We start from the raw sequence: 26965 nt of genomic DNA, 5'->3' as shown, positions 1-26965 counted from the left end.
CCTCTCTCTCTCCTTCTCTCTCTCCTTCTTCTCTCTCGCCTTCTCTCTCTCTCTCGCCTTCTCTCTCTCTCTCGCCTTCTCTCTCCTTCTCTCGCCTTCTCTCTCTCTCGCCTTCTCTCTCTCTCGCCTTCTCTCTCTCTCTCGCCTTCTCTCTCTCTCTCGCCTTCTCTCTCTCTCTCTCTCTTCTCTCTCTCTCGCTTCTCTCTCTCTCTCGCCTTCTCTCTCTCTCTCGCCTTCTCTCTCTCTCGCCTTCTCTCTCTCTCGCCTTCTCTCTCTCTCGCCTTCTCTCTCTCTCGCCTTCTCTCTCTCTCGCCTTCTCTCTCTCTTGCCTCTCTCTCTCTCGCCTTCTCTCTCTCTCTCGCCTTCTCTCTCTCTCGCCTTCTCTCTCTCTCTCGCCTTCTCTCTCTCTCGCCTTCTCTCTCTCGCCTTCTCTCTCTCTCTCTCGCCTTCTCTCTCTCTTTCTCTCTCTCTCGCCTTCTTTCTCTCTCTCTCTCGCCTTCTCTCTCTCTCTCTCGCCTTCTTTCTCTCTCTCGCCTTCTTTCTCTCTCTCTCGCCTTCTTTCTCTCTCTCTCGCCTTCTTTCTCTCTCTCTCGCCTTCTTCTCTCTCTCTCGCCTTCTCTCTCTCTCTCTCGCCTTCTCTCTCTCTCTCTCGCCTTCTCTCTCTCTCTCTCGCCTTCTCTCTCTCTCTCTCTCTTGCCTTCTCTCTCTCTCTCTCGCCTTCTCTCTCTCTCTCTCGCCTTCTCTCTCTCTCTCTCGCCTTCCTTCTTTCTCTCTCTCTGGAAGTGGGAGGCCCTCACTGCTGAGTATTTGTCACAGTGCAGCAGGAAATGTGCCTCGTCCTCCAGAGCCCCCTGCTGGCAGTGCTGGGCACAGTCTGTTCTCCCGCGGCTTGTATGTCTGTCGGTGCCACCCTGTTTCCACTCTAGGCTGTGGGCACTCAGTCCGTACAGGCTTAGGGTCTGCCTGTCTTTGGGTTGGCGTAACCTTTCCAGATATGGGGCCAGAGTGTAGTCCCTCCGCAGTGACCGGTAGATGGTGAGTTTCTGGGAGTTCTCTAATTCACTCTTCCAGTCCTCTATGTATTGCATCTTGCAGCTCTCTGAGATCTTTTATTTGGGCTTTTGTCAGGGGTGTGTTGCTGACTTTGGCTGGACTGGCTGCCGGGGTTCTGGCTTGCTCTGGTCTCTGGCTCAGCAGGGCTTTATGATGGTAGGAGCTGGGGTTGCTGTTCTGTAGGTGCGCCTGGTGTGATAGTGCGCCCTCTTGTGTAGTACTGATCCATAAAGGGAATCGGCCCAGCTCTGCCGACAGGCTATGTTTGAGGTGCTGCGATGGAGCTTGGAGAGATATTTACAGAACTCCATGTAGAAGACTTCGGTTGGGCTGGAATTCCACTTTGTGTGGGGGTCTGGATAGGTCACTGGGCCCCATATCGTCGCTGCCATACAGCAGTATAGGTGTGATGACGCTGTCGAATATCTTGAGCCAGACTCTCACAGGTGGTTTGAGGTGGTACAGCTGTCTTCTGATGGCGTGAGAAGGGTTCTGCACACTTTTCTTTCAGGGTCTCTGCTTGGGTCGCTTGCTTGTCTCTCTCTCTTCTCTCTCTCCTCCTCTCTCTCGTCACTCTCTTGCCTCTCTCTTCTCTTCTCTTCTCTCTCCTCTCTTTTCCCTCTCTCTTTTCCCTCTCTCTTTCCCCTCTCTCTTCCTCTCTCTTTCCTCTCTCTTCCTCTCTCTCTCCTCTCTCGTCTCCTCACTCTCTCTCTCTCCTCTCTCTCTCCTCTCTCTCCTCCTCTCTCTCTCCTCTCCTCTCTCCTCTCTCTCTCCTCTTCTCTCTCCTCTCCCTCTCCTCTTCCCTCTCTTCCTCTCTCTCTCCTCTCTCTCTCCTCTCTCTCTCCTCTCTCTCTCCTCTCTCTCTCCTCTCTCTCTTCCTCTCTCTCTCCTCTCTCTCTCCTCTCTCTCTCCTCTCTCTCTCGTCCTTCTCCTCTCTCTCTCCTCCTCCTCCTTCCTCTCGTCTCCTCTTCTTCTCTTTCCTCTCTCTTTCCTCTCTTGCCCACTCTCTCTTCTCTCTCTTCTCCTCTCCTCTTCTCTCTCTCTCTCTCTCCTCTCTCTTTCCTCTTTCCTCTCTTTCCTCTCTCTCCTCTCTCGTCCTCTCTCTCCTCTCTCTCCTCTCTCTCCTCCCTCTCCTCCTCTCCTCCCGCTCCTCCCTCTCCTCCTCTCCTCCCTCTCCTCCCTCTCCGCCTTCTCCCTCCCCTCTCCTCCCTCTCCTCCCTCGCCTCCCTCTCCTCCCTCTCCTCCCTCTCCTCCCTCTCCTCTCTTTCCTCCTCTCGCTCTCTCTCTCTCTCTCTCTCTCTCCTCTCTTTCCCTCTCTCTCTCTCTCTCTCTCTCTCTCTCTCTCTTCCCTCGTCCTCCCTCTCCTCCTCTCCTCCCTCTCCTCCCTCTCCTCCTCTCCTCCCTCTCCTCCCTCCCCTCCCTCTCCTCCCTCTCCTCTCTCTCCTCTCTTTCCTCCTCTCTCTTCCTCTCTCTTCCCTCTCCTCCCTCTCCTCCCTCTCCTCCCTCTCCTCCCTCTCCCTCCCTCTCCTCCCTCTCCTCCCTCTCCTCCCTCTCCTCCCTCTCCTCCCTCTCCTCTCTCTCCTCTCTTTCCTCCCTCTCTCTCCTCTCCTCCCTCTCCTCCCTCTCCTCCCTCTCCTCCCTCTCCTCCCTCTCCTCCTCTCCTCCCTCGTCCTCCTCTCCTTCCCTCTCCTCCCTCTCTCTCCCTCGTCCTCCCTCTCCTCCCTCTCCTCCCTCTCCTCCCTCTCTCTCCCTCTCCTCCCTCTCCTCCCTCTCCTCCCTCTCCTCCTCTCCTCCCTCTCTCTCCCTCTCCTCCCTCTCTCTCCTTCTCCTCTCCTCCCCTCCTCCCTCTCCTCCCTCTCCTCCCTCTCTCCTCTCCTCCCTCTCCTCCCTCTCCTCCTCTCCTCCCTCTCCTCCCTCTCCTCCCTCTCCTCCCTCTCCTCCCTCTCTCTCCCTCTCCTCCCTCTCCTCCCTCTCCTCCCACTCCCTCCCTCTCCTCCTCCTCTCTCCCTCTCTCTCCTCCCTCTCCTCCTCTCGCTCCCTCTCCTCCCTCTCCTCCCTCTCCTCCCTCTCCTCCCTCTCCTCTCTCTCTCTCTCTCTCTCTCCTCTCTCTCTCTCCTCTCTCTCCTCTCTCTCTCCTCTCTCTCCTCTCTCTCTCTCTCTCTCCTCTCTCTCCTCTCTCTCTCCTCTCTCTCTCTCTCCTCTCTCTCTCTCTCTCTCTCCTCTCTCTCTCTCTCCTCTCTCTCTCCTCTCTCTCTCTCTCTCTCTCTCTCCTCTCTCTCTCTCTCTCCTCTCTCCTCTCTCTCCTCTCTCTCTCTCTCTCCTCTCTCTCCTCTCTCTCTCTCTCTCTCTCTCTCTCTTCCTCTCTCTCTCCTCTCTCTCTCTCTCCTCTCTCTCTCTCTCTCTCCTCTCTCTCTCTCTCTCTCTCTCCTCTCTCTCTCTCTCCTCTCTCTCTCTCTCCTCTCTCTCTCTCTCCTCTCTCTCTCTCTCTCTCCTCTCTCTCCTCTCTCTCTCCTCTCTCTCTCCTCTCTCTCCTCTCTCTCTCTCTCTCTCCTCTCTCTCCTCTCTCTCTCCTCTCTCTCTCTCTCCTCTCTCTCTCTCTCTCTCCTCTCTCTCTCTCTCCTCTCTCTCTCCTCTCTCTCTCTCTCCTCTCTCTCTCCTCTCTCTCTCTCTCTCCTCTCTCCTCTCTCCTCTCTCTCCTCTCTCTCTCCTCTCTCTCCTCTCTCTCTCTCTCCTCTCTCTCCTCTCTCTCTCTCTCTCTCCTCTCTCTCCTCTCTCTCCTCTCTCTCTCTCTCCTCTCTCTCTCTCTCCTCTCTCTCTCTCTCTCTCTCCTCTCTCTCTCTCTCCTCTCTCTCTCTCTCCTCTCTCTCTCTCTCTCCTCTCTCTCTCTCTCTCTCTCTCTCTCCTCTCTCTCCTCTCTCTCTCTCTCTCTCTCTCTCCTCTCTCTCTCTCTCTCTCTCTCCTATCCTCTCTCTCTCTCCTCTCTCTCTCTTCTCTCTCCCCTCTCTCTCTCCTCTCTCTCCCCTCTCTCCCCTCTCTCCCTGCTCTCTGCTCGCTCTCTGCTCTCTCCTGAAAAAAAAAAAAAGTTTCTTTGTGGCCAAAAAAGCATAAAAAATGGCACCAAAGCCGCGCGAAAAAGGGATCAGTTTTTTTTTTATGCAGTTTTTTTGCCAAAACGTGCAGATTTGCTGAAGAAACTTTCTGCAGCATGTGCACATAGCCTATGAGTGACCAGTACATGACATCTGCAGCCACAATGGTCTCTAAGGTTTCTTGCCATATTACTGGTATCATGGCAGTGGTGAGCGGAGATGCCAGTAGTACTGCCACTGATTAGCTGCAGCGGTCAGCAAAGTCCAGGTGGATCTTTGGAGCACCGGAGCTGGATTGCCAGAGAATGTAGAGGTGAATACTTCTTACTTTTGAATGTTTGCAGCTGTTGCAGTTGGATAGCCCCTTTAAGTTCTCGGACAGACCTCTCCCTCCCTTCTTATTTATTTGCTTATAATCTGTGACCACGTTATTTCATTAAGAAGCATACAGTAATAATTAGTTCAGCTGCAGTGCTCCAGAACAAAAGCCGGCGCGCTCCCTCGTTTTCAGCTCTTTTTGATCAATCGCGGCACATCTGGGATCTTTGGGAGAAACATCAAGAAAAATGCGCAAAGAGGAGCGGGGAGCAAAAATCTGATTTATCGCCTCTTATACTAGAGCAATATCTTCAGAAGAGACCGTCGCCCAACGGACGAGAACTACAAACCTGATGAAGGGAAGGGGCGAGGGGAGCAGTCAGGTGCTGGCGCCACAGCCGGGAGATATCTGCCCATTTTTTCCTATCCCTATTTGTATACGGCTGATTTCCATGGGGTCAATATCACGAAAATCTGGTTGACCCGAGGAGTTTTCTTTTTTGGCCATATTTGCAAAGCATTGCCCCATGTTTTCAATCTGGAGTACACCGCTCCTCTGCCTCCCGGCTTCTTTTCTTTCCCAGGGGAGTGCGCTCTTGATTGATTGACTGTTCCAACCATCGGCAGCATTGCTCCAAACTGTGCGCTCCTCCCGATGCTGCAAGCGGAGACAACCGTCCTCTTCAGCACTGAGGATGGAGTACAAGAGCGCTGAAGTTGGCCAGACTTCAACAATGCTTCCTTCACAGCAACGCTCTCAAGCTCTATTGGAAAGAGCATGTAAATGCTTTGCTCCTTACCTAGGAGACCAGACACTGCTGATAGATTGCAAAGGTGGCCGGCAAAAAAATATGTATTAAGAGGAAACTCGCCATTACTGTTTCTCTGCAGAATTTTCAATAAATATTATCCATTTTTTGGCTTGGCAATCTTTTTAAAAAAAGGGGAGAGGCTTCTGCTGCAGTCAGTTGTTTTACAGCCAGATTCTGGTCTGTGAAGGGAAAGAGAAAGATAAAAAAATGTATTATAAAATTTGAGTTTTCTTGGTAATATGGACCTAGGTCTATTTTTTCTATTTTTTTTATTTTTTTATTATTATTTTCTTTAGAGGGTAGATGGACCTAGGTCTATTTTTCTTTTCTATGGACCTAGGTCTATTTTTCTATTTTTTTTTTTTTTTTCTTTAGAGGGTAGATGGACCTAGGGTCTATTTTTTTTTCCTCTATGGACCTAGGTCTAGTTTTCTTTTCTATGGACCTAGGTCTATTTTTCTATTTTTTTTTTTTTTTTCTTTAGAGGGTAGATGGACCTAGGTCTATTTTTTTTTCCTCTATGGACCTAGGTCTAGTTTTCTTTTCTATGGACCTAGGTCTATTTTTCTATTTTTATTTTTTTTTATTATTATTATTTTTCTTTAGAGGGTAGATGGACCTAGGCCTATTTTTCTTTTCTATGGACCTAGGTCTATTTTTTTTTTTTCTTTAGAGGGTAGATGGACCTAGGTCTATTTTTTTTTTCCTCTATGGGACCTAGGTCTAGTTTTCTTTTCTATGGACCTAGGTCTATTTTTCTATTTTTTTTTTTTTTTTTCTTTAGAGGGTAGATGGACCTAGGTCTATTTTTCTATTATTTTTTTTTTTTCTTAGAGGGTAGATGGACCTAGGTCTATTTTTTTTTTTCCTCTATGGACCTAGGTCTAGTTTTCTTTTCTATGGACCTAGGTCTATTTTTCTATTTTTTTTTATTATTATTATTTTTCTTTAGAGGGTAGATGGACCTAGGTCTATTTTTCTATTATTTTTTTTTTTTTTCTTTAGAGGGTAGATGGACCTAGGTCTATTTTTTTTTTCCTCTATGGACCTAGGTCTAGTTTTCTTTTCTATGGACCTAGGTCTATTTTTTCTATTTTTATTTTTTTTTATTATTATTATTTTTCTTTAGAGGGTAGATGGACCTAGGCCTATTTTTCTTTTCTATGGACCTAGGTCTATTTATTTTTTTTCTTTAGAGGGTAGATGGACCTAGGTCTATTTTTTTTTTTTCTATGGACCAAGGTCTATTTTTTTTTTTCTATGGACCTAGGTCTCTTCTTCTTTTTTTTTTCTTTAGATGGTAGATGGACCTAGGTCTATTTTTTTTATTTTTTTTTACTTTAGATGGGTCTATTTTTCATCCTATGTAACCATGTAAATATTATTTTATTTATTTTTGGTTTTCTTTTCGGGGTGCTCGATTGTTACCCTATAGTAGATTTTGGCCTGAGTAGTTCTTTGGGCCGGTCCTTATGGATGTTGGATCATCTGGAATCCTGGACCGAAATCGCCACCGTGTAATAATTGTGTCCTCAGTAACGGGAATTATGCTCGATGTCTAAATCCGCCTCGATCAAGTGTCTCCTTATAGTACAAGTTATTCTTCCTACTTCCGTCTGTCTCGGCGGTGCTCTGCTTCCGAACTGATAAATGCTCCGCAGCGAGAGAAAACTGCGGCTGCCGCATTAATTAACTGCTCAGGGATCAGCAACGATGGAAAGCAGGTGTGGACAGAATTGGCAGCGATACCTGGTTTCTCTCTATAGGTCCCAGGTGGTAAGGATTCCTCCACATTCATCGCTGGCCCGGGAAATAGCCAAAATTATTGGTGCAAAATAAACTTGTGCAAAATTTACTGATCAAACTAATGCTTGAAGACCCTTCTGGAATGATTAAAGGGGTTTTCTATGAATAAGATATTGATGACCTATCTATCTAAGTCATCATCTGGCACCTCCACAGACTGACTGATGGCACGGTGGCTCAGTGGTTAGCACTGTACTATACATAGCGCAGCACGGTGGCTCAGTGGTTAGCACTGTATTATATATAAGACAGAATTGTGGCTCAGTGGTTAGCACTGTACTATATAGACAACATGGTAGTTCAGTGGTTAGCACTGTACTTTATATAGGGCAGCATGGTGGTTCAGTGGTTAGCACTGTACTATAAATAGAACAGCATGGTTAGTACTGTACTATATATAGGGCAGCACGGTAGCTCAGTGGTTAGCACTGCACTTTATATGTAGGGCAGCACGGTGGCTCAGTGGTTAGCACTGTACTATATATAGTGCAGCACGGCGGCTCAGTGGTTAGCAGTGTACTATATATAGGACAACATAGTGGCTCAGTGGTTAGCACTGTACTTTATATAGGATAGCATGGTGGGTCAGTGGTTAGCACTGTACTATATATAGAACAGCATGGTTAGTACTGTACTACCGGTATATATAGGGCAACACGGAAGCTCAGTGCTTAGCACTGCACTATATATGTAGGGCAGCACGGTGGCTCAGTGCTTAGCACTGTACTATATATAGGACAACATAGTGGCTCAGTGGTTAGCACTGTACTTTATATAGGATAGCATGGTGGGTCAGTGGTTAGCACTGTACTATATATAGAACAGCATGGTTAGTACTGTACTACCGGTGTATATAGGGCAACACGGTAGCTCAGTGGTTAGCACTGCACTATATATGTAGGGCAGCACGGTGGCTCAGTGGTTAGCACTGCAGTCTTGGAGTGCTGGGGTCCTGGGTTCAAATCCCTCCAAGGACAACATCTGCAACAAGTTTATATGTTCTCCCCGTGTTTGCGTGGGTTTCCTCCCACACTCCAAAGACATACAGATAGGGAATTCAGATTGTGAGCCCCAATGGGGACAGTGTTACTGATGTATGTAAAGCATTATGGAATTAATGGCACTATATAAGTAAATAAATATTATATTATTATACAGAGCTGGAACACCATGTAATGGACGTTCTCGGCACCGCAGCTCAGACCACATTCATTTTAATAGTAGCTGAGCTGCAGTACCAAGAACGGCCACTACATGGAGGTCTGACACTCGCTGTATTCAGATCAGACCCCACTACTGCTATATGGACAGCACAGCTCAATATATCATGTAGGGGTCATGCTCGGTACCGCAGCTCAGCTCCTATTAAAGTGAATGTGGTCTGAGCTGCAGTACCAAGAACGTCCACTAAATGGTGTATTGAGCTGTGCTGTCTGTATAGCAGTAGTGGGGCCTGATCTGTGAAGGAGGCGAGTGTCAGACCCCCACTGTACGTGTAGGATCAGATTACCTATTCGTAGTATCATTAATATGTTCATCCCTTTTAAAATAAGTGCCCCCCTCTAACATAGTTTTCTGGTTATTCCTTGTCTATGGGACCAAAGGAGCTAGTTTTGGTCCATCTCCATATTTCCCATACAGATTGAAGGTGCAACCAGTGCTCCGTTCTCCCTGATCATAAAGTGAAATAGATATACCCTGGAATATCCTTTTGAGCAACAATATTCTGTCATTCTGCATTCATTCATCTCTTTATAAGCGGCCATGCTTTTCTGACACTGAGCTCCAAATCCCCAAATGGTACATAATAAAATGCTTTCGACCGTCACCACTAGGGGGAGCTCACTGCATTCAGTAGCCATCACAAGGGGGAGCTCACTGCATACAGTAGTGACGACTAGGGGGAGCTCACTGCATACAGCAGTCACCACTAGGGGGAGCTCACTGCATACAGCAGTCACCACTAGGGGGAGCTCACTGCATACAGCAGTCACCACTAGGGGGAGGTCACTACATACAGCATTCACCACTAGGGGGAGCTCACTGCATACAGCAGTCACCTCTAGGGGGAGCTCACTACATACAGCATTCACCACTAGGGGGAGCTCACTGCATACAGCAGTCACCACTAGGAGGAGCTCACTGCATACAGCAGTCACCACTAGGGGGAGCTCACTGTATTCAGCAGTCACCACTAGGGGGAGCTCACTGCATACAGCAGTCACCACTAGGGGGAGCTCACTGCATACAGCAGTCACCACTAGGGGGAGCTCACTGCATACAGCAGTCACCACTAGGGGGAGCTCACTGCATACAGCAGTCACCACTAGGGGGAGCTCACTGCATACAGCAGTCACCACTAGGGGGAGCTCACTGCATACAGCAGTCACCACTAGGGGGAGCTCACTGCATACAGCAGTCGCCACCAGGGGGAGCTCACTGCATACAGCAGTCACCACCAGGGGGAGCTCACTGCATACAGCAGTCACCACCAGGGGGAGCTCACTGCATACAGCAGTCACCACTAGGGGGAGCTCACTTCACACAGCTTATAAAGCAGAACTGGTATATATACTTTGTTTATACTAATTATAATTATGAATTATGCCCATTATTTTTATGTATTTTTTGGGGATAAATTGCAGCCAGTGGATAAGAACAGTGCAGATACTTTGCTTATTAATATTATTTGCTCTGACTATAAATGAGCCGATGTTACAAGGAACGGGATTTGCATATATTCATTGCGTCCGGCCGGTGACCTTTCCTTGACCTGCAGCCTCCATCATATAAACTCCTTTTTGACCTCCCTCAATAACATCACCGAAATAGCCCAGCATACGGGCGCGCAGATCACTTAATACCTCGGCGAGTGCGCGGCAGCCTCCGGGACGCTGTGCTTTAATCTCTCCATCCACACCGCGCTCATTTTAATTTGCAAAATTGAACCCAGGTTGAGTGCAGTAAAGCCGGGCTTGAGTAAATATTCATGCACCACTGATCTAACATGTCTCCATTTCATTTCTGCGATTGCAAGAATTACCTTGCCGGGCCGGCGCAGACTCTCCGGCTGATTCCCATTTGAGATAGGCAGAGGCTCACACTCCTCTCCGTGGCACTGGGCAAACAGGAATATATTTTTAGAAACTCTGTGCCGTGCCCAAGGGGGGAAGATCCGTCACAGGGGGGCGATCCGCACCCTGAACCGCGGGGGGAGACGTCTTCCGTGACCGTCTGCGCTCCTACTACTCAATAAGGAGCAATCGGAATGTTTTCAGATACAATTAGAATGTTTTTGATACAATGTTGCAAATCGGAAACATCGATCTGCAACATCCAACGAGTTCCTATGGGGGACGCGATTGCCCCCTTGTTATTACATACCCGGATTTGGGTGCTCGGGGTAATGGCAGGTACGAGGGGCGCGGTGTTCTGGCAGGAGGCTGCGGGGCTTTATATTAAACCTGTCACACAGGACTTCTTACTCATTGAAATGATCCCGGCTATCAGCGAGCGCCATCAGCTCAATTTGCAGAGGATATTGAATTGTATCCATTACCTTTCCAGCCATTTTTTTCCCCCCGACGCTGGACCATTATTCATGAGGCTGCATCTTACTAATAGATAGGACTGCGAGATGTCACCGGTCTCAAGAAAGTTGACAGTGCCGGGTATGCCAAAGGGCGAGTCCGGTGTGTTTGAATGTCTGTATATATAAAATATATATAATATCTATCTATCTATCTTTATATATCTATCTATCTTTATATATATATATATATATATATATATATATATATATATGTATATATATACACACACACAGAGAGAGAGAGATGTAGATATATATAATCTCTATCCATCTATATATATATATATATATATATATATATATATATATATATATATATATATATATTAGTGCAGAATAAAGCTTCTACGTAACTTATGCTACTTATGTACTGAGCCAGAGCTGCATTCACAACTCTGCCGGTGGCTATTAAAAACGCTCCTCACAGCTGTACGGAGCCCATATAATACAAGAAGTCGTTCATTTTCTTTTATCTGATGATTATACCAAAGCCGACACTTCCCAGAATGCAAATCACCAGAGAAAAATCCGAACAAGGCGGGGAATACTGAGAGATCACAGCTCTGCAGAATTATGAGTGCAGTCCTGAAGTATGAATGTATGAAAGCAGTAACAGTAATGTATGTACACATTGATTGCACCAGCAGAATAGTGAGTGCAGCTCTGGAGGATAATACAGGATGTAACTCAGGATAAGCAATGTATGTACACAGTGACTGCAGAAGCAGAATAGTGAGTGCAGCTCTGAAGTATAATACAGGTTGTAACTCCGGATCAGTACAGAATAAGTAATGTAATGTATGTACACAGTGACTGCAGAAGCAGAATAGTGAGTGCTGCTCTGGAGTATAATACAGGATAAGTAATGTATGTACACAGTGACTTCACCAGCAGAATAGTGAGTACAGCTCTGGAGTATAATACAGGATGTAACTCAGGAAGGATCTCTACAGGATAAATAATGTAATGTATGTACACAGTGACTGCACCAGCAGAATAGTGAGTGCAGCTCTGGAGTATAATACAAGATGTAACTCAGGATCAGTACAGGATAAGTAATATAATGTATGTACACAGTGACTGCACCAGCAGAATAGTGAGTGCAGCTCTGGAGTATAATACAGGATGTAACTCAGGAGCAGTACTGTAATGTATATACACAGTTGACCTTAGGGAGATTTATTCTGTATCCAGCGTCATCATCACAAATAAAGGATTAACCATGAAAGCACTGCAGGCGATCACCACTTCGGCCATTCCAAGAGAAAGACTGTTAATGGCTACTGAGAAGCAGACGTGATTGCAGAGGTCTCTGGCCTGTTAGGGGTTAATTGCAGCCTCCGATGAGAAGTGCGTATCCGGTTAATATTACGTCCCTTTTCTTTTTTTTTTTGTCCCACTATTCTGCATTTGTGGAATTTCCTAAGGAATGTCCCAGCTTGTATTCGTGCTTCCTTTTCTTTCTTTTCGCTGACTCTTTCATTTTTCCGTGACCTTGAAAGGTGATCCGCTGAATTAATGTTGTTTCCCCCCTTGTCAAATAATTCCAGAGAATAAGATATTGGGTTGCGGCCGTCCTATTAGTGTGCTACATTAACACCGAAGAGGCTTTCAGGCATTTGCAATTAACATTATTAATTGTGGTTTGGATGGAGCAGCGGCGGCGATCCGTCATACAATCCGCCCTAATAAATGGCAGCTTAACACGGCGCGGCGCGGGGCGCGGAGGGGAAGGAAGTCCGAGCGTTTATTTGTGTTTTAAACTGCAATTTAGGAAAAGAATTCTGAAACGCCAAATCTGCTTAAGCCGAATGTAACTTTACAGCCTAAAGCGACCTCCGCTGCTGAGCGACACCTCCCAGCACGCCTGGAAAGCACGCGGCCATGCTAGATTGTCAGCTCCGCGGCTGCGGCATTGACAGCAATGGATCCGGTTACTGTCTGTAGAAATGTAAAGATGCTAATGACCTGGCACCGTCTCCTGATACACATCTGCCTGTGGGCATGCTGGGATCTGTAGTGAAATGAATCTGTGGTCCTGTTATAGCGCCACCTGGTGCTCGATATTAGTATTGCATTCATTTTTGTCCATTATCGTTACGGTCTCATTCGTACGTTATCGATATGGTCTCATCCGTCCGTTACGGTCTCATCCGTCCGTTATCATTATGGTCTCATCCGTCCGTTATAGTTATGGTCTCTTCCATCTGTTATGGTTATGGTTTTATCTGTCCATTATCATTATGGTCTCAACCGTCCGTTATGGTCTCATTCGTCCGTTATTGTTACGGTCTCATCTGTCCGTTATCGTTACGGTCTCATTTGTCCGTTATCGTTACGGTCTCATCTGTCCGTTATGGTCTCATCCGTCCGTTATGGTCACATCCATCCGTTATCGTTATGGTATCACCCGTCCCTTATTGTTACGATCTCATCCGTTTGTTATCCTGATTGTCTCATCCGTCCGTTATCCTGATGGTCTCATCCGTCCGTTATCCTGATGGTCTCATCCGTCCGTTATCCTGATGGTCTCATCCGTCCGTTATCCTGATGGTCTCATCCGTCCGTTATCGTTATGATCTCATCTGTCCGTTATCGTTATGATCTCATCCGTCCGTTATGGTCTCATCCGTTCGTTATCGTTATGATCTCATCCGTCTGTTATCGTTATGGTCTCTCCCATCCGTTATTGTTACGAACTCATCCGTCACTTATCGTTACGATCGCATCTGTCCGGATTCGTTACGGTCTCATCTGTCCGTTATCGTTACGGTCTCATCCATCCGTTATCCTGATGGTCTCATCTGTCAGTTATCGTTATAATCTCATCCGTCTGTTATTGTTACGGTCTCATCCATTTGTTATCGCTATGGTCTCTTCCGTCCCTTATCGTTGTGGTCTCATCCGTCCGTTATGGTCTCATCCGTCCGTTATTGTTATGATCTCATCCGTCTGTTATCGTTATGGTCTCATCCGTCCGTTATCGTTATGATCTCATCTGTCCGTTATCGTTATGGTCTCATCCGTCCGTTATCGTTATGATCTCATCTGTCCGTTATCGTTATGATCTCATCTGTCCGTTATCGTTATGGTCTCACCCGTCCGTTAACGTTACGGTCTCACCCGTCCGCTATCGTTACGGTCTCACCCGTCCGCTATCGTTACGCTCTCACCCGTTCGTTATCGTTACGGTCTCATCTGTCCTTTATTGTTATGGTCTCACTCGTCCGTTATTGTTATGGTCTCACCTGTCCGTTATCATTATGGTCTCATCCGTCCGTTATCGTTATGGTCTCATCTGTCCATTATGGTCTCATCCGTCTGTTATGGTCTCATCCGGCCGTTATGGTCTCACCCGTTCGTCATCGTTATGGTCTCAACCGTCCGTTATCGTTATGGTCTCAACCGTCCGTTATCGTTATGGTCTTAACCGTCCGTTATCGTTATGGTCTCAACCGTCCATTATCATTATGGTCTCTTAGGTCCGTTATCATTATGGTCTCATCCATCCATTATCGTTATGGTTTGTTCCGTCCGTTATCGTTATGGTCTCATCCATCTTTATCGTCTTATCTGTCCGTTATCGTTATGTTCTCTTCCGTCCGTTATTGTTATGGTCTCATCCATTTGTTATTGCTATGGTCTCTTCCGTCCCTTATCGTTGTGGTCTCATCCGTCCGTTATGGTCTCATCCGTCCGTTATCGTTATGGTCTCATCTGTCTGTTATCGTTATGGTCTCATTCGTCTGTTATCGTTATGGTCTCATCTGTCCGTTATCGTTATGATCTCATCCGTCTATTATTGTTACGGTCTCATCCGTCCGTTATTGTTATGGTCTCATCCATTTGTTATCGCTATTGTCTCTTCCGTCCCTTATCGTTGATGTCTCTTCCGTCCCTTATCGTTGTGGTCTCATCCGTCCGTTATGGTCTCATCCGTCTGTTATCGTTATGATCTCATCCGTCCGTAATAGTTATAGTCTCATCCGTCTGTTTTAGACCATTTTTTATCTTATATGTATAGGGGCGTTTATCCGTAATGGAGAGTGTTTTTCTGTTTTTGTTTTTTAATATAATATAATGGCCGCAATTGTGCTAAAAATTGTGCAGCTTTCTTTGCCCCATTTCATACATACACGTAAGCCGCACCGTTCAGACTGGACGAAACATAAACCTGGTGCGGTCGACACAAATAAAAAGAATGAATAATAAATGTGAAAACAATATAAAGAGTAAATTGCAGCCAAAAAAATGTTGTAAACAGATTACTAGCTGCTCCTAATTACATCTTGCGGTCCCGGCACGTGCCGCACCATGGGACGTTTCGGGTACTGGAAATGGATCGTCTCTGTAATGTCTAAGACAAGGGCGGCTCCTGCGGAGGAGGACACTTCACACAGTCTGATATCGATTGTGGCTTCTCCGCGCTGCTCCCCCGGGACGGACTTCATGTATTTACTAACCACAAATTGATGCTTCGGAGCGGATCTTGGTTCCGTCTCAATAGTCGGAGCAGTTGACAGTGGGTATACAGCGTTTCTAGCCCTTTGGTCCCGGTCCCTCCCAAGGTTTATCTCATTTTCCATGTCTCCTGTAATTATAACCTCACCCTGGACAGGCAGTAGTGCCTTCTCTGTACGCGATACACCCCCAGCAGCTGATAAATGGCGTACTAAATCATTCATAGCGTCTTCATAGGGACGGGAGGCTCCAGACACAATGGCTGCTACATTTCATAGTAAGATGACATTGCCAAGTTATTCTGCTAGTGCCATACCTGTATATTGTCACCGTATCCCGGCCATACTGGGGTTTTGTTGGCCAGTTCTCTTACAGACTTGACTTTTTTTTCCCTTTTATGAAAGGGAGTCCAATAATGGGGAAAAATATAGTTTAATTTTCATACTATGTCTCTGTTTCAAACTGATACAGAGCTCCAAATACTCCGCTTTCCTTCACCCAGCTATAAAGCTGCATTTCTTAAGTTTTGGGCCACCACTAGAGGGAGCTCTGTGAAGACTGTGCTGCCCAGTGGAAGCTGTGGAGACACAAGGTCAGTAGGCTCCCTCTAGTGGTGGTTGCCGACAACCACAATTTTACAATTTTACTCTTTGGGTTTTGTGCTATACCTGTATATTGTCACCGTATCCCGGCCATACTGGGGTTTTGTAGGCCAGTTCTCTTACAGACTTGACTTTTTTTTCCCCTTTTATGAAAGAGAGTGCAATTATGGGGAAAAATTAGTTTAATTTTCATACTATGTCTCTGTTTCAAACTGATACAGAGCTCCAAATACTCAGCTTTCCTTCACCCAGCCATAAAGTTGCATTTCTTAAGTTTTGGGCCACCACTAGAGGGAGCTCTGAGAAGACTGTGCTGCCCAGTGGAAGCTGTGGAAACACAAGGTCAGTAGGCTTCCTCTAGTGGTTGCTGCTGACAACCAGAATTCTACAATTTCACTCTTTGGGTTTTGTGCTATACCTGTATATTGTCACGATATTGGTCCAAATGGGATGTTGTAGGTCAGTTGTCTTACAGACCTGACTTTTTTTTTCCTCCTTTATGAAAGGGTGTTCAATTATTGGGAAGAAATTGATTACTTTCATACTATGTCTCTGTTTCGAGCTGGTACAGAGCTCTAAATACTTTGCTTCCCTTCACCCAGCCATAAAGCTGCATTGCTTAAGTTTTGGGCCACCACTAGAGGGAGCTCTGTGAAGACTGTTCTGCCGAATGGAAGCTGTGGAGGTAGAAGGTTGGTAGGCTCCCTCTAGTGGTGGCTGCCGACAACCGGCTCCCTCTAGTGGTGGCTGCCGACAACCGGCTCCCTCTAGTGGTGGTTGCGGACAACCGGCTACCTCTAGGGGTGACTGTCGACGACCAGCTCCCTGTAGTGGTGGCTGCCGACATCCGGTTCCCTCTAGTGGTGGTCGCGGACAACCGGCTCCCTCTAGTGGTGGCTGCGGACAACCAAAATTTTACAATTTGATTGTAGGTTTTATGAGCCAAAGCAGAAGATTTGTAGCTCCAAAAATAGATTAAGAAATAATTCACTGATTACATGACCTGATAATGGTGGGGGCTCTGATTTCTGGGACCCCTGATTAAACTGAAGAATGAAGGGATGTACTGGCGGGGTCCCCGGTCACAAGGCTGTGGAGCCCATTTATGAAGAGTAGCAGTTTGCTGACTTTAGTTGGTCAAATCAACCAAACCATTTTTGCAGGTTCAGTCCTATAAATCCGCAGCATTACAGAGGTGGTGGGATTTAGCCAAGGACTGATGAAAAACCAGGCACATCTTTGGTACGGGGGGGGGGGCTTAAGTGTCTTAATTTTGGCTACTAACTATTGAAATGAAGTGGCCACCAGCTTTGTAAAAGTTTAGCAGAAGTTTCCTAACTTTTTGTCATCGCAGCATCATCAGTTTTGACTATTTTTCTTGACTTTCTTTTAGGTTACCAAAAAGGTGAAGAGCATGCAGATGTTTCACCAGCCCGTCCCCACCGCCATGCAGGGCGATCGGCTGGGAATCTGTGTTACCCAGTTTGACCCAAAGCTCTTAGAACGAGGACTGGTCTGTACCCCGGACTCGCTGCAGACAATCCATGCTGCCATAATATCCGTCAAGAAGATTCCCTACTTTAAAGGGTCACTTCACACCAAAGCCAAGTTCCACATAACGTTGGGCCATGAAACCGTAATGGGGAAGGTCATGTTCTTCAGCGTTCCACCTCCTCACCTCGACCAAGAAGGGCCTGCAGACCATTTTGATTTTGGGAAGGAGTATTTATATCATGACAGCTATACCACAAAGGACTCGGAGGTGAACAAAGCAGATGGTTCTCAGGACGACGAGCTCCTACCCAAGCAACAATGGGCCTTACTGGAGTTTGAGAAACCGGTCACGTGCCCCAAGTTGTGCCTCGTTATTGGATCTAAGCTGGACACTGACATCCATTCCAACACCTGTAGATTAGCATTTCACGGAGTCCTACTTGTAGGGGCTGAAGATAAGAACTACTCTGAGACTTTCCTTCCAAAGCTGAAGGTCTTCAAGATGAAGCACAAAGAAGGACAAGTGGAGAGGGTAAGATGATGGCGAAAAATCCTTAAAGGGAACTCGTGAGAATTATTTTACTAATGAAATTACCATTGTGGCTGTATAGATCTTATGACAACAATAAAAATGATACCTGTCTTGTGGTAATCGGATGAACCAGTGCTGAGAAATTGAACTTTAAAGCCTCCTATAAGTGGGGGCGTGTCACTGTACTCTGGGTGCATCGACACGCCCCCAGTGCATCGCCACGCCCAGTGCACTTCCCAGCTAATTTGTTAGTGGTTTTGAAGCTTGGTTTCTCAGTGTTGTTATATCAGATTACTCTTGGACAGATATTTTTAATATTTTGACAGCTAGATAAGCGCTTTTTTGCTGTCCGTTTATTAAAATGTGGCATCCCTTTAAGTGAGTGCAGACACCGCCAATAATAGGACTTTTTTTATTAGTACATTTGGATGGCCTTACCTTTGGCGATGTTTGGTGTCTGCTTTGTGCACATATTTTCTTTGATGCGGGATATTCTGTGTCGACAAAACCAGGTTACCTCAGTGCCCGTGTGAAAGGCGATATATTTTTGGCAGTCGCCACAAGAGCAAACAGAGTCCCAACCAGAGATGGAAGCATTTTACAAGCAGGGACTGGCAGCGAGTCCTGACGGCGGGAGCCGCGTTACTGAGCAGTGATCAAGTGTGGACGATATGGATTATATCTGGGGGGAAGGACCTGTATATATTCGGGGGTGTAGACCAGACACCTCCGCTGATGCGGGCCCCACTGATGGACTGGCAGTCACGGCCACTGTGAATCTTAGCCAGGAGGTTTGCAGGGATCTGGTCCGGTGGCCGCTAGTCCATGATCCTACCGATCTTTTTGATCATCTCTATATAACGGAATTATTTAGACATTATGGCGCACTGGTAGTAGATCACTGCCTCCTTCCAAAAACAGCGCCACCTCTGTCTAATGGTTGTGTGTATTATTACAGCTCTGCACCAGTCACCTCCACTGGGGCTGAGCTGCAGTACCACTCACTAACTGTAGACAGAGTTGGCGCTGTTTTTGGAAGATGGCAGCCATGGTTAGTTTTCTTGTATAGAGTTGTGTTTGAGTCACTGTATGTCGGTATTATTATTTGAGCACTCTATGGCGGCAATGTACAGTGTATGTTGAAATTGCCACACCCACAATTCATTGAAGTATGGACATCCCAGATGATAAAACTGGAAAATGATGAAAAAAAAAATGGAAACTAAATTTTCTAGACCCCTGGATTTATTCAATTTGATGTCTGAGCCGCACGCACAAATCCCGGCACTTACAGCCTCGGCTGCTATCACTGAGGTTATTAATGGTCGTCTGAGGAAGGTTCTGCTGCTGAATGCACTTGGGCAAATCCTCAAGATCCTCTGCTGGCAGCTCCTGTGTAATCACCGACCAATGATGTCCCAGATGTGCGCGATGGGAGACAGGTCCGGAGACACGGCAGTCATGGTGGCACGTTTATTCAGTGCACACGGCTGACGGTTCCACCAACAACATGCGGCCTATAGTTGTCGGGTTGAAACGTGTTGGAATATGTGTGTATATTTATGTATATGTGTTTTGTATTTGTGTGTATATATGTGTGCAGTTATGTATTTGTATGTATTTGTGTGTAGATGTCTGTGTTTATATTTGTGTGTGTCGGTGTCTATGTATTTTTGTGTAGAATGTATTGGTGTGTAGATATGTTTGCATTTGTGTGTACATATCTGTGTGTGTATATGTCTGTATTTCTATTTGTGTCTATGTATATGTGTATACATGTCTGTTTATTTATGGGTGTATGTATTTGTGTGTACATATCTCTATGTATATAGGTATGTATTTGTGTGTACATATCTCTGTGTATATAGGTATGTATTTGTGCGTACATATCTGTGTATATAGGTATGTATTTGTGGGTACATATCTCTGTGTATATAGGTATGTATTTGTGCGTACATATCTGTGTATATAGGTATGTATTTCTGTGTACATATCTCTGAGTATATAGGTATGTATTTCTGTGTACATATCTCTGTGTATATAGGCATGTATTTGTGCGTACATATCTCTGTATATAGGTATGTATTTGTGCGTACATATCTCTGTGTATATAGGTATGTATTGTGTGTACATATCTCTGTGTATATAGGTATGTATTTGTGTGTACATATCTCTGTGTATATAGGTATGTATTTGTGTGTACATATCTGTGTATATAGGTATGTATTTGTGTGTACATATCGCTGTGTATATAGGTATGTATTTGTGTGTACATATCGCTGTGTATATAGGTATGTATTTGTGTGTACATATCTGTGTATATAGGTATGTATTTGTGCGTACATATCGCTGTGTATATAGGTATGTATTTGTGCGTACATATCGCTGTGTATATAGGTAAGTATTTGTGTGTACATATCTGTGTATATAGGTATGTATTTGTGCGTACATATCGCTGTGTATATAGGTAAGTATTTGTGCGTACATATCGCTATGTATATAGGTATGCATTTGTGTGTACATATCGCTATGTATATAGGTATGTATTTGTGGTAACATATTGCTGTGTATATAGGTAAGTATTTGTGTGTACATATCTGTGTATATAGGTAAGTATTTGTGTGTACATATCGCTGTGTATATAGGTATGTATTTGTGCGTACATATCGCTATGTATATAGGTATGTATTTGTGCGTACATATCACTATGTATATAGGTATGTATTTGTGTGTACATATTGCTTTGTATATAGGTATGTATTTGTGTGTACATATCGCTGTGTATATAGGTATGTATTTGTGTACATATCTGTGTATATAGGTATGTATTTGTGTGTACATATCGCTGTGTATATAGGTATGTATTTGTGTGTACATATCTGTGTATATAGGTATGTATTTGTGTGTACATATCGCTGTGTATATAGGTAAGTATTTGTGTGTACATATCTCTGTGTATATATATATATTTATTTGTGTGTACATATCGCTGTGTATATAGGTATGTATTTGTGTGTACATATCGCTGTGTATATAGGTATGTATTTGTGTGTACATATCGCTATGTATATAGGTATGTATTTGTGCGTACATATCACTATGTATATAGGTATGTATTTGTGTGTACATATTGCTTTGTATATAGGTATGTATTTGTGTGTACATATCGCTGTGTATATAGGTATGTATTTGTGTGTACATATCTGTGTATATAGGTATGTATTTGTGTGTACATATCGCTGTGTATATAGGTATGTATTTGTGTGTACATATCGCTGTGTATATAGGTATGTATTTGTGTGTACATATCGCTGTGTATATAGGCCCTTTTACACACTGCAACATCGCTAGCGATATCTCTGTAACGTCATCGGTTTTGTGACGTAATAGCGACCTCCCCAGCGACATTGCAGTGTGTGACACGCATCAGTACCTGGCCCCCGCTGTGAGGTCGCTGATCACTACAAATCAGTCAGGACCATTTTTTGGTCCTTTGTTTCCCGCTGCGCAGCATGCATTGGTGTGTTTGACACAGTTACAACGACATCGTTAGCGACCCAGCCCATAGGCGTTCTATAGCGTTCCCTTTCCCGCCCCCTTACCTCTGATTGGTGGTCGCTGTTGCGTTCTGATTGGGCGGCTTTCACTGAAAAGAAGGCAACTTTAGCGCTTCCGTCCTTTGCTTCAAAGCTACCTTGTTCCTGAGCGTGCTGGTTTGCGGATCATTAGAGAGTCCTCCAGTCTGCAATACTATAAAGCCTATGCGGCAAGCATCATGTGATTGAAGCTGTATTGATGCTGTATAGATAAACCAGTGTGGAGTCGCCGCACAGAGAACGCTATAAAGATCCGCTAAGCAACAGAAGCTCAGGAACAAAGGATATACAAGCGCCACTTTTGCCAATATTTCCAAGCTCGGGGTCGCCAATAAGAACGCACTAGCGATCACCAATCGGAGCTGAGAATGGCATGTAAAGGACGCCTAGGTGGCTTCAACGCCAAACACAAAACCCCTAACATAGGTGTTAGTCACGTCCCAACGACCAGCGAGGTGGTTCTGCAGGGCCGTATCGCTGCTGCGTCGTTGGCCAGATCTGCCGGTTTGACAGCTCACCAGCGACTGTTAGAGACTTTCCAGTGATCTCAGCCAAGTCGGGATCGCTGGTGGGATCGCTGCTGGGATCACTAGAAAGTCTGTGTGTAAAGGGGCCTTATGTCTATGTATTTCTGTGTATGTATATACGTCTGTATCTATTTATGGGTGTACGTATGTGTGTATGTATTTGTATACATGTCTGTGTGTATTTGTGTTTAGATTTGTGTTTGTGTCTGTATGTGTACATACCTCTGTGTAGGTGTGTAAATGTATTTGAGTGTAGATGTCTCTGGTTCTATTTGTGTGTGTACGTGTCTTGGTGGCTATTTATGTATTTGTGTGCATATGTATCTATTAGTGTGTGTGTGTGTGTGTAGATGTGTTTGCAATTGTGTGTATGTATATATGTATTTGTGTGTATATGTCTGTGTTTCTATTTATGTATTTGTGTGTATGTATGTGTATACATGTCTGTTTATCTGTGTGTATATGTCTGTGTGTTTATGTATTTGTGTGTATATATATCTATTAAAACGTGTAGATGAGTATGTGTTTATATATGTGTGGATGTATAGTATGTGTGTATATGTGTATTCATGCCTGTGTGTATGTATGTATTTGTGTGTATATGTATCTACTAGAGTGTGTAGATGTGTGTGTGTGTGTGTGTGTGTGTGTGTTTGTGTGTGTGTGTAATACATGCCTGTGTGTTTATGTATGTATTTGTGTGTATGTGTATACATGCCTGTGTGTTTATGTATGTATTTGTGTGTATGTGTATACATGCCTGTCTGTTTATGTATGTATTTGTGTGTATGTGTATACATGCCTGTGTGTTTATGTATGTATATGTGTGTATGTGTATACATGCCTGTGTGTTTATGTATGTATTTGTGTGTATGTGTATACATGCCTGTGTGGTTATGTATGTATATGTGTGTATGTGTATACATGCCTGTGTGTTTATGTATATGTGTGTGTATGTGTATACATGCCTGTGTGTTTATGTATGTATTTGTGTGTATGTGTATACATACACACACAAATACATAAACACACAGGTATGTATACACATACACACAAATACATACATAAACACACAGGCATGTATACACATACCTGTGTGTTTATGTATTTATGTGTGTATGTGTATACATGCCTGTGTGTTTATGTATGTATTTGTGTGTATGTGTATACATACCTGTGTGTTTATGTATTTGTGTGTGTATGTATACACATACACACAAATACATACATAAACACACAGGCATGTATACACATACACACACATATACATAAACACACAGGCATGTATACACATACACACATATACATACATAACCACACAGGCATGTATACACATACACACAAATACATAAACACACAGGCATGTATACACATACACACACAAATACATACATAAACACACAGGCATGTATACACATACACACACAAATACATAAACACACAGGTATGTATACACATACACACAAATACATACATAAACACACAGGCATGTATACACATACCTGTGTGTTTATGTATTTATGTGTGTATGTGTATACATGCCTGTGTGTTTATGTATGTATTTGTGTGTATGTGTATACATACCTGTGTGTTTATGTATTTGTGTGTGTATGTGTATACATGCCTGTGTGTTTATGTATGTATTTGTGTGTGTATGTGTATACATGCCTGTGTGTTTATGTATTTGTGTGTGTATGTGTATACATGCCTGTGTGTTTATGTATGTATTTGTGTGTGTGTATACATACCTGTGTGTTTATGTATTTGTGTGTGTATGTGTATACATGCCTGTGTGTTTATGTATGTATTTGTGTGTATGTGTATACATGCCTGTGTGTTTATGTATGTATTTGTGTGTATGTGTATACATGCCTGTGTGTTTATGTATGTATTTGTGTGTGTGTGTATACATACCTGTGTGTTTATGTATTTGTGTGTGTATGTGTATACATGCCTGCGTGTTTATGTATGTATTTGTGTGTGTGTGTGTGTGTGTACATGTGTGTGGTTTGGCGGTGGATCTGCTTACGAGCGGCCGTGCCCATTAACTGTGTCCACACCTGGCAGACACCGAGGACTCGCAGGGGTTTACAAGCTTCTACGCTCATAAAAAAATGTCTTTCTCTTTCTGATGGAAGATTATTGTTTTTTTTATTTGTTTCTTGTCATTTAGTTTATTTTGGCCAGAAAATAAGAAAAATAATACAACCCCATAAACATAAAGGGGAGAACGTATGTAATAAATGTACGGGCATGGTGAGGAGGGAAAGGGGGACTGCGAAAAGTAAAATCAGGAGGGCGAGGACTGATCTGTGATCGGTAAGTTGTCCAGATCATGTTCTGTGGGTCGGCGAGACGGCAGGAAGGTCGGAGGGACGACAGGGCAGACGGCAGGACGGTTGGCGGGGCGGTGCTCTAGGACGGTTGGCGGTGCTCTAGGACGGTTGGCGGTGCTCTAGGACGGTTGGCGGTGCGGCAGGACGGGACAGTGCGCGGCAGGATGGGACGGCAGGACGGTCGGCGGGACGGCAGGACGGTTACCGGTGCGGCAGGACGGGACGGCAGGACGGTCGGCGGGACGGCAGGATGGCCACAGGTCTGAGCTGTAAATATATTGCATCTAACACTGAAGATTAAAGGGGTCGTGCAGGATTATGAAAAATCTGGCTTGTTACCTCCTCAAACACTGCCATCCCGGTCTACAGGTCGTGTGCGGTATTGCAGGTCAACCTCATTCACTTTAGTTAATGCTGCGCTGTAATACCAGACACAACCTGTAAATAGAGGTAGCGCTGTTTTTGGAAGAAAGTAGTTTTTTTTTTTTTATAATATTAGACAACCCCTTTAACATAAAGGTTTCTTAAAGGATTAAAAAGTATCCATAGGATAATCAGAAGAGGGACGAACACATAACTGTCTGTAGCCTGTTACCGCGGAGACACAAAGCTCTGCATAGGAGCTGTGTACACAGAGTTCTGCATAGGAGCTGTGTACACAAAGCTCTGCATAGGAGCTGTGTACACAAAGCTCTGCATAGGAGCTGTGTACACAAAACGGTAGCACAGTAATTCCCTCTTTACACCATTGCTTCGTCTCTTGCGGGGTCTGCACTTATGTAAATCCTTTCTGCCCACTTTCTCCGCACTTCTTCTGTGCTACACCATTAAAATATTTGCAGATTTGCAAATAATTTCCCTTTATGAGAACAATAATATGTAAAACCTTCTCTGTTCTGCAGCCCCTCTGGGCGATGGTATGGGACGAGGAGGGGGGTGTGGGGCGAATGGGGTCGGGCATGCGGCATGATGTGCACAGCGTGTGCCTCATACTGATCCGCAGCCCCCCAGGAAGCCTGTCCGCTGGAGATGAGCCGTATACACATCCACAACCTGGATCTGGACTCGTCTGTGCGCTGCCGACCTCCATCTTCTGACTAGTCATTGATTGTCAGTCTTCTTGCATACTACTAGTCAGACCCACAGCCTGTTCAGTGCCTGCACCCCTGTAATCCCAAAGTATCAAGACAAATTTACCCAGATCCATCAACAGCAGAAAGCCTAATTAACAATTTTAACTGGATCCAGCTGGCTTTACATATTTAACTGGGACGCATCAAAAACATCTGGATCCATCAGTAGCTAGTTTGTCTGCCAGATTGTACTGGATCCATTAACAGCAGCTAGCCTTGTTGACAGTTACATTAATCACTCAACAGCAGTTAACCTAATTCACACCTTTAGCCGGATCCATCAACAGCAGCTTGCACAATTTTCCAACTGTAGCCTCTTTGATGAGCAGCAGCTAGCCCAATATACAACTATAGCCGGATCCATCAACAGCAGCTAACCCAGTTTACTACTGTAACCGGATCCATCAACAGCAACTAGCCCAATTTACAACTATAGCCGGATCCATCAACAGAAGCTAACCCAGTTTACTACTGTAACCGGATCCATCAACAGCAGCTAGCCCAATTTACAGCTGTATCTAGATCCATGAACAGCAGCTAACCCAATTTACAGCTGTATCCAGATCCATGAACAGCAGCTAACCCAATTTACAGCTGTATCCAGATCCATGAACAGCAGCTATCCCAATTTACAGCTCTATCCAGATCCATCAACAGCAGCTAGCCTAATTTTATAGTTTTTGGTCGGATCCATCAGGAGCAGCAAGCCTAATTTTCAGCTTTAGCTGAATCCATGAACATCAGTTAGCCCAATTTACAACTTTAACAAGATCCATCAACAGCAGCTGGCCCCCATTCTCAAATTCACTTGGATGAAGCTACATCTGTAGCAGCGGTCCGCAACTCCTCTGGTCGATGCGTTAGTTTTGGACTGACCCCTCGGATGCTGCGCTCAGTCCGCGGGTCCTATGGTTGATGCGCTCGTTACGGACCGCCCCCCTTAGGGTGCCGCGCTCAGTTCGTGGCACTGCAGGTCGATGCGCTCGTTAAGGACCAGCCCCCCGGGTGCTGTGCTCTGTTTACGGCTCCTTTGTTCTATGCGCTCATTACAGACCAGCCCCCCGCTTGCAGTCCTCCGTCCGTATCTCCTCTGGTTGATGCACTTGTTATGGATCGGCCCACCGGGTGCAGTCTCCATTCTGTGTCTCCTTTGGTTGATGCGCTCGTTATGGACCGGCCCCCAGGTGCTACGCTCATTTTGTCGCTCCTCTGCTCTATGCGCTTGTTACGGATCGTGCAGTCTTTAGTCCATGGCTCCTCTTGTTGATGCACTCATTACGGACCGGCCACTCGGGTGCCACGCTCGATCCGCAGCTCCTCTTGTCAATGAGCTCTTATGGACTGGCCCCCTTCGTGCTGTGCTCAGTCTGTGGCTCCTCTGGTTGATGCGCTTGTTATGGACCAGCCCCCTGCGCTCAGTCTGCGGCTCCATTGTCCATGCTCTTGTTACGGACTAGCCCCCCGAGTGCTGTGCTTGGTACGTGACTCCTCTGGTCGATGCGCTCGTTATGGACCTGCCCCCGATTGCTGCTCGCGATCTGCGACTCCACTGGTCAATGCGCTCCTTACAGACCGGCCCCTTGTGTGCTGCGCTCAGTCTACGGCTCCATTGTC

At 45.3% G+C, this 26965-nt stretch overlaps 1 protein-coding gene across 1 annotated transcript in view; it reads left to right on the top strand.

Annotated features, from left to right (window-relative positions):
- Window positions 1-26965, top strand: part of EEFSEC (eukaryotic elongation factor, selenocysteine-tRNA specific) — a 202818-nt gene that overhangs the window by 80711 nt on the left and 95142 nt on the right. The window contains exon 5 of the mRNA XM_075321509.1: window positions 17127-17759. Within this exon, the coding sequence (XP_075177624.1) occupies window positions 17127-17759 (633 nt within the window). The remainder of the gene's footprint in view (window positions 1-17126; window positions 17760-26965) is intronic.

Source organism: Anomaloglossus baeobatrachus, chromosome 8 (assembly GCF_048569485.1).
Source record: "Anomaloglossus baeobatrachus isolate aAnoBae1 chromosome 8, aAnoBae1.hap1, whole genome shotgun sequence".
In the NCBI taxonomy this organism is placed as follows: Eukaryota; Metazoa; Chordata; class Amphibia; order Anura; family Aromobatidae; genus Anomaloglossus; species Anomaloglossus baeobatrachus.
Note: the sequence above shows the minus strand (reverse complement) of the source record. Positions and strands in the feature narration are given on the sequence as shown.